Source organism: Crinia signifera, chromosome 6 (genome assembly GCF_055691185.1).
Source record: "Crinia signifera chromosome 6, ASM5569118v1, whole genome shotgun sequence".
Classification (NCBI taxonomy): domain Eukaryota; kingdom Metazoa; phylum Chordata; class Amphibia; order Anura; family Myobatrachidae; genus Crinia; species Crinia signifera.
In genome coordinates this window covers 127,673,214-127,681,909 of record NC_139222.1, presented here as the reverse complement: position 1 = coordinate 127,681,909, position 8,696 = coordinate 127,673,214, and the positions used below count along the sequence as shown (strand labels likewise).

The window sequence follows — 8,696 nt, the reverse complement described above, 5'->3', positions numbered from 1 at the left end:
CGTGTAATGGGAATCATGGTGCAAATTTTTGGCGCACCTACGACACGCATTGTCCTTCTTTGTTGCGCATGTTATGAATTTTCATGTAATCTATGTGGCATTATGTGAATTTTGGCTCAATCCATGTGGCATTATGTGAATTTTGGCTCAATCCATGTGGCATTATGTGAATTTTGGCTCAATCCATGTGGCATTATGTAAATTTTGTGTTGAATAATGTGTTGAAGTGGTATATGGTATGGTACATTACACCAATTTGGGCTCATTTCCTTGGGCTCATTTCTTATAATTGCGTATGCTATTTTGTTGCATAATGTGTAGAAGTGGTCTATGGGGTAATACACTACACTTGAGGACACCCCCCTTTTCACGAGACCACACCCCCTTTTTCAAACCGCGCTCGCACAAATGCTCCCTTCATGTTTCATGCCAAGGTGGGCCTGTGTACTTAAAAGGCCAAGGCCTATTTATAATCCCATTCCCACCATCTCTCTGCTCTCCTCCTCTATCTCACTCTCCACTCTCTGACAGGGCACATTGGCACCACTATCGCCCCCCCCCCCCTCCCCTATCATGGTGCACCCCCTGTCATTTTTTCCTGGATCCGCCCCTGTGTGTATATATATATATCAATAATAGTCAGCGTCACTCCGGTCTTGTAGTGGGATAATGAAGAGAAAATCACGCCATGCAAAGAAACCTTGTGCATGGTGTGATTTTCTCTTCATTATCCCATTACAAGACCGGAGTGACGCTGACTATTATTAATATTTGTGAACACGCTGCACGTGTTCAGTTCAGAAGGCACCCGGCAGGTACAGTTCTACAGTGGCTTGGAGTGCCGGCTTGCAATATATATATATATATATATATATATATATATATATATATATATATATATATATATATATATATATATATATATATATATATATATATATATATATATATATATATATATATATAGCCAGCTACATGACGATCAACTTGCATACAAAATTAGCAGGATTTTATCGCAGAAAGGGCCTTACTCATGCACAGTCTATTGATAATCGACAGGCTTGCAAATTGGCAGCCATAAATTAAGACAGTGATAACCGTATTTCCGATCAATTTATGACTGTGTACTGGCTGCACCTTTTCCCGAGTGTCTCTGTATGAGAGTGTCTACCAGACAAAGTTAATCGGAGCAGTCCAAATTGATATACCGAGTGTATATACAAACGGATCCTATACCTAACTATCCCCATAAGGTGAACGGAGTTTGGACGGATTAGCGGGTTGAATGCCCTAGAACCCTTAAACCCCAAGCTATTCAATCATTTGCACATATACGGACTTAATAGACTATCTGTACCGATTGAAATATTGAGAAATCAAGCCCCAAAGTTAAAACGCACCCTTGAATCTTTAAGGACTTAGTGTTCAACACCCAGTCGGAGACACCCTTACCAAGAAAATTGTGGAAATTGTCCCTATACCTTTTGCGAACCCCTGATGAAGTCCCGTGTGGGGACAAAACGCGTTGGGATCGTCTATTGTGCTGCTATGAATTATACCACTGAACTTTTTATGGTCTGATAAAACCACCATTGTAGTGTGGAACAAGAGACATTTTAATACATTTGTACGAATCTTGGACTTTACTTTCATGTGTTTGGAAATCTAACTAAAGGTTATACAGATCTAATTATCTAAGGGGCGCCAACTCACAACTGCTATCCACATTCTCCTTGTCCCCATCCAACAGGGGTCCGTGTGAGTCCGGCAGCCCAAACATAGTTATTACGAAATTAGTGGCGCGAAACTAGAGTCTGTTCCATATATATACCTAATTCATATTTCACATTTAGTTATGTTCTCATCAGCGGTTCCCCAGCCTTTGCCGGCATGTGGAACGCACCAGATACACCCCTTTTTGAACTATTGGAACGCTAATGACCCTCTGACCCGGCAGGTCATGTGTGGTACACACAGCGTATCAACAGCGGTTCCCCGGCCGTTACTCGGCAGGTGGAACGCACTGGTCAGTTCCTCTTTACGTCCTATGGAACGCGGGCAACTTCCGGATTGGAGTTGAGACTGTGGAATGCACAGCTCACTTCCGCCGCTTACAGTTGACACGCAAGTTACTTCCGGTCCGGCGTACTTCCGGTCCGGAGGTTCATAGCTTGGTTTATATTGTTTTAGACTACCTATAGATCTTATACATGCCCCCAAGTGGCGTTTTACGTCTGGACACATCCCCAATTATTTTTCTGTTACCTATGAACGTTTGCTCATATGTTTTGAGTAGTTGATTGAGTTAGATGTGGTAATGCATGGAGTGATGTCACTTCCTGCATATGGGTATTTAAACTGGCCCGGTGAGGCAGTACAGGTGTATCCTCCCCAGGGATGGATGCCAGGTTGCTTGTCTGACGGTTGTTGAAATTCAAGCTGTATCAAATCCTGATGATGGTCTTTTGTAAGACCGAAACGTCACGTTACGTCGATGGTATGTCAGCTTTTTCTACTTTCATGGAATAAAACCTAAAATTACTTTTAATATGCCCTTTTTTCACCTCTGATATATATATATAGAATCCGAATGAACTGGCACTCCCGGACTTGGGTATAAGCCAAGGTAGCTTGCCCTGGTGCCTGCAATAAGGAACCTTGCAGTTCCAATGATACAAATCCAGACAAAGGGCACTCAGGGACTTCAGATCAGGTGAAAACAAAGGACTGGTTTATTTCTCAGTCATACGGTGTGTCAACGTTTCGGGGTCTCCCCCGTCGTCAGGACAGAATAGGTGAAATTTTGAGTATCCAAATATGCATTACCTAAATTATTCCGAAAACCATAGTTTCGAAAATGTACTTTTTTCTTTTGCTAAAAACCTACTGGGAACATTTGTAACTGGCACTAAATATGTGCAAGAAAATGATTGCTTGACATTCAAATTTGGTGTCACACACACACATATATATAAAATACACTTCAAGTGTGGGACTGGCACTCTCCTATATGTTCAATGGCTTGGGTGCTTGTTCAGTAATCTCAATATATTTACTGAAGGTGAACAGCACTCCTAAATTTGCAATATGGGGTCACAGCCAGGCAGGGTAAATTCCAATGTTATGTTTCATTCTTCTGCACATCATAGAGTTATATAAGTTATAATATGTTTATCTTTCCAGGTTGCATTGTGGGTGTGTTAGCGGTTTGTTGGCTGCCATTCCAGGCACGAAGGCTTATGACTGTACTAAGGAACAAAGACCAATGGACAGAGACCTATTATCGTTCCTATATCATCTTGCAACCCATCACCAATTGCTTTTATTATCTCAGTGCTTGTCTAACACCTCTGCTCTACAACTTGACATCCCGCAATTTTCGTAGAGCTTTTCTGCACAGCATCATACCCTGTACTCAAAGGAGTCAACCAAACTCTGGATCATGGGAAGCACAGCCTACAGATCAGGGAGTCAGACTAAATTAGAACAGGAATCAGTTCTATCTGATAGACTATACAATGAGGGCATGCTCCGTATCTTTTAATTACTGTGAGCCCCACTTACCCACTCTCCTGAAAGTTTCAGTAGTCCCCCGGAAGAATAAGTGAAGCTGGCAGGATGATGAGACATTTTATGCAATCAAGGGTCCGAGTAAAGGGGGCTGGGCCAAGCAATGCAAATGTGTGACATTTACCACAGACCTATGAATCATGGCATTTTATCTAACGGGCTTAATGATGTCACAGCCTAGCCCTTGACTCCTGAAGTTCCCAGAATTTTTTCCTCTCTCTGGGTTTCTCCTGGAGAGGATTTAAAAAAAGTTAGTTACTGATTGGAAGTAAAGCAATGAAATAGCAAGTACCTTTGAACCATGGTAAAATCATGCTGCACTGCAGGGGGCAGATGTCAATGGTGCAGAGAGATTTAGATAGGAGAGGGGTGTGTTCAAACTGAAATGTAAAAGTTGCAGGGTTTGTCAGCCATTTATATGTATTCTAGGATAGTGTTCATTCTAGCACCAGCCATCTTTGAAAACCCATGCAAGGGCCTGGGGTGTCGCTGTTTGCTGTAGTGCTTCTAGCACAGTGTTGTCTGTGTATCAGCACTAATATGCAAACCAGACCTGTGCAGGAAACAACACAGCAGACAGTGACACCCCAGGCAGCGAAGAGAAACTGCCTGGGTTTTCAAAGATGACGGGTGCTAGAATGAACACTCTCCTAGAATACATATAAATGGCTGACAAACATAGAAGCCATATACTGTATATCTTGTGATACAAGTTAAAGGGATGTAGACACAATGTGATTCTGCAGGCCAAATAAACTGTGCAGGTAAGGACATTTTCACTAACCCATCTGTCACAGTGTATTTGGCCATGGCTGGGGAAGGCAGGATGTAGTTAGTGGTCTTATCTCTGATGGCTAACTACGTTTTGATTAAGGATTTGGCTAATCACAGAGCAGAGTCCCATGTGTACACCCCTTAAGTCTAGACTCACTATGATCCATTCTGGATGCACCTGCTAAGCTGCAGAGGCAACGTAGGCGCCTGCCTATGGCTCAGTGGGTCCCAAGGGGCCCCATAAAAATATCCTGGCCATCAAAAACATTCCCAGAGGTGCATTCGTGACTACCGTGTGACATCATCAAATCACATGGACCTGCCCACATGCCCAAAGTCCTTTTGATTTTCTTTGATGGGATAATTTTTTTTATAAAAGTGGGTAGTCACTTTACTTTAAATGTGGCACAGGCATTAAGCCTACTTCCAAAAGACCTAGAACCTGATTCAGATTTGTACGCAATGACAATGTTCATTCAGCTGAACATTTATCATTAAACTGCATACGCCAAGGTACTCTATCAATGACACCTGCATTCAGCAGCAAAACTATAGTGCTATAGATTGTTGCAAGGAGGAGGGCCTGAAACCGGTATTTTACCTAGAGCTCCATGAGGTCTTAACCCCTTCAGTGGTGTTTTTTCTGTGGAGCGCTCCCTAAAAAAAACCCACCACTACACCCCCCAGGTCTTGGCAGCGCCGCTGAACTGTCCATCAGCCATTGCCCTGCCCCTGGCAACCCAGCTGTGTGTGGCGTGATTTTACAAGGTCACGCCACACACAGCCGGGGTAGGGGGGTAGGGAGGCAGGGCCGGGCAGCCACTGAAACTGAGTGCGGCTCTGATCTCAGCGCTCAGCTCAGCAGTGAATCGGGTTTGCCAGTCTGCACACTGAAGCAAACCCTGGAAAATTCTCGGGAGTGCCACTGAAGGGGTTAATCCCCCTCAGCTAAGCTGTAAATTGGTAGCAATAGCATTATATAGCGGCAAACATGTTTTCAAATGCTTTCTTAAATATTAAGCTAATATGTTACTATTTTGGCAATCCGCTTTACTAATGTCTCTTTGCCATATAATTTGCATTTATTTTGCTAAGCATATCATATTTAAATTCAGACTTTAACTTGTTTCACTTTTCTGAAGAATAAAACTTGTTGAATATGTGTCATTATGGACTCGATTCTGAGGTGGGTTTAAAGCAAATAAGAGCAAGTAACTGGCACTTTGGAAAAACAATATTGCACTGCAGTTGAAAAAGATTTAAAATGTGCATAGAGATTTAGATTGGAGAGAGATGGCTGGTTCTGAGTCAGTCACTGCACCACTTGCCAAGCAGAGAGCCAATTCTAGGACACAGAGGGGAATCGCTGTGCTGATAATGATCGATGCTCCAATTCTGAGGCCTAGACTCTGCGCTCTGCTTGGCAGATGGCGCTGTGATGGGCTGAGGATAGGAGTATCTGGGGCACACTTTATTTACATTTTTACTTTTATTGGTTAAGATAAAAAAAATATATAGTTTATGCACAGACAGATAAGGTCGATCCGAATATATCAATTTATGTAAATAATTACAATATCTATAACAAAATGTGATGTAATCCTGTGTACTACTAGGCAAAACCCTGCGATCTCGGGAAAGCCAGTGCAAGCACTGGCTTTCCCTATGGGCAATACCGCAGTGCGCACCACATGGATCGTTCAGTGCTTCTTTTCTAAGTGATCTAGTCAGGTCGCTTAGAAAAGGGGCTCAAATTGCGCCGTGTGTATGCCCCTTAGGTCAAGTCTCCTTTTCTGAGTATTTTTGACCTGTAATCCTTAATGGAGACTCCAAATTGGAGGAGTCACAGGTACACTTCAAAATGAGAGCTTGATGAGGAAGAAATATATACAGTGTCTCCTGAACCTGATAGTGAATAAGTTCTATGATCAAATACAGTATTCGGACAGACCAATTTGGTATAGAAAAAAATAACTAGTTAGCTGGTTAGAGATCAATCATTCTGTACAGTATGTATAGTCAACATTAGCCATGCCCCCATATCCAAGCTCTGAAGGCTCCCATCCACTAGTGCGATATGGCCTGTTTTCATGCAATTCCAAGGCTTTTCTGCGACGCATCGCATGAAAACTGTCACATCACAGGTGCTTTTCGGGTATTTGTGATGCTAGGTGAGCTCCCGTGCGCCTCACATTGCAGATCTCACTGGCTGCCATGAATATTTGTTGCAGCCCGTTAGCCCTACTAGGATTGCATGAAACACATTGTATGCAAAAGGACCGCATGCAATGTATCATATGCGATCTTTTTCCCCGGGAGCCGCCGGGTGAGATCGTGGGGTATCGCATGTGATACCTCTCACTAATGGATGGGGGCCTTAAGTCACCGGTGTTCCATGTTATGCAACAAAAACACAATGTACAGCTACAGTATAACAACATTTGCTGATCATTTAGGGCTGTTTACGTTACATTCTGGTGAATTGCAAAATAGTGACTACAAAAATAATACATCCAGTAATTATATGTTCCTTTTTATTCTGCCTGAATGAAAGTAGGACTCTAACATTGTTGCTGAATTTATTCAGATCGACTGCTATCTGATTCTTCTCACTTTCTCCTAGAATAACATGTAATTTACACAGTGAGATACCACCTCTGACTAAAATACATACACCCCCGGGAGAGATTCAAACCAGTGCACAGCACAAATGCAATGTACAGTATGAGGAAGCTGTAATAATATAGTCAGTGAGATACACTGCAGCAGGAGATGGGATAATTCATATGGTCCATTACATGTTACTAACACTGGGGCAGATGTATTAAGGGTACTTATGTAGTATCTGGGCTGCCGATTTTTTGATTGTATGCCTTAAGTTAAGACATACAATCAGATGCGATGCGATGACCCGATTTTTCCATAGGATTCAATGTTAAAATGGACTGAGTCCATTTTAACATGAAATTCAATGGGAAAAAGGGGTCCTTTTCATACCCCTACTATCCAAGTGGGCATGGAGTTGGATATAAACCTGTGGCGAGCGTAGCGAGCCACCGAGCCCGAAGCGTGGCGAGCGAAGCGAGCCCCGCGAGGGGACGGTATTCTGTGTCCCCTCGCGGGGCTCGCTACGCTCGCCACGCTTCGGGCTCGGTGGCTCGCTACGCTCGCCACAGGTTTATATCCAACTCCATGCCCACTTGGATAGTAGGGGTATGAAAAGGACCCCTTTTTCCCATTGAATTCCATGTTAAAATGGACTCAGTCCATTTTAACATTGAATCCTATGGAAAAATCGGGTCCATCGCATCGCATCGCATGCGATTTGGTCGGGTGCAATGCGATGCGATGGACCCGATTTCAAAATCGGCAGCCCAGTTACTACATAAGTACCGTATTAAGCCTTAACAAGAGATAAATGCCAGGGTGATAAAGAGAGATAAACGTCCAGCCAATCAGCTCCTTACTGACTTTTTTCAAACACAGCCAGTAACATGGCAGTTAGCAGGTGATTGGCTGGACGTTTATCTCTCTTTATCACCCTTGCATTTATCTCTTGTTAAGGGTTAATACATCTGCCCCAGTATTACCTAGAGTCGTATGTAATCCGCATGTGAGGTTTACCTAGTTGAGTGATTATTTAGATCTACACACGATCCAAAAAATCTGAAATCTCCTACGTGCATGCATTACCCTGAGTTGAAGCACAAAGGTCCTGTTACACATAGTAAATGTACACAAAAAACGTCCATTCAGTGAGCGTGTTATGGGAGCATACCTCCCAACAATCCCGATTACCAGGTCCTTTCCCGCGGCCGGAGGTGTCCCGCTGCGGGGGAAGGGGGGCAGTTCGGAGCCCCCCCAATTTGACAGAATAGACGCTGTGCATGCGTACAGCGTCTATTCGCGGCCAAAAACGGGGACGCGGATCATTTGCATAAGTTGCGCCCCTCATTTGCATAAGCCACACCCCCTTTTGTCCCTATTTCTGCAGCTGGAAAGTTGGGAGGTATGTGGGAGTACTAGTAATGTAAGCGCCAGAAGTTGTGCTTGTCCGAACAGAGCACCACTTGAATTGCTCCATTGAGCGCCATCTAGTGGTTACTGGCATGCAAACACATACCCCCATAGAGGTGAGGATCAGCATTAGGCTTTTATTATATAGGATTACTGGCATATCAATGCATATGGCTGTGTTCCCAGATGCAAAGCCGCAGGCATATGGCATATGAGGCCATGGTCAAACAGAGAAACCGAAATAAAGCCTGATGCATGTTTCAGTGGTGTTACCGAAGGTGATGTACAGTATAAGGACATTTCAATGAGTGCATGGATGCTAAAAGTGGGCATCT

At 43.4% G+C, this 8,696-nt stretch overlaps 1 protein-coding gene across 3 annotated transcripts in view; it reads left to right on the top strand.

Moving 5' to 3' along the window:
- LOC146008142 (G-protein coupled receptor 39-like) overlaps window positions 1–4,119 on the top strand; it is a 25,990-nt gene extending 21,871 nt beyond the window's left edge. For 2 of the 3 annotated variants that reach the window (XM_083147115.1, XM_083147114.1), the window contains exon 3: window positions 3,184–4,119. In XM_083147115.1, the coding sequence (XP_083003241.1) occupies window positions 3,184–3,485 (302 nt within the window). In that variant the 3' untranslated portion in view covers window positions 3,486–4,119. The remainder of the gene's footprint in view (window positions 1–3,183) is intronic. The other variant, XR_014444467.1, reaches the window with a different exon arrangement.
- Window positions 4,120–8,696: the final 4,577 nt, after the last annotated feature.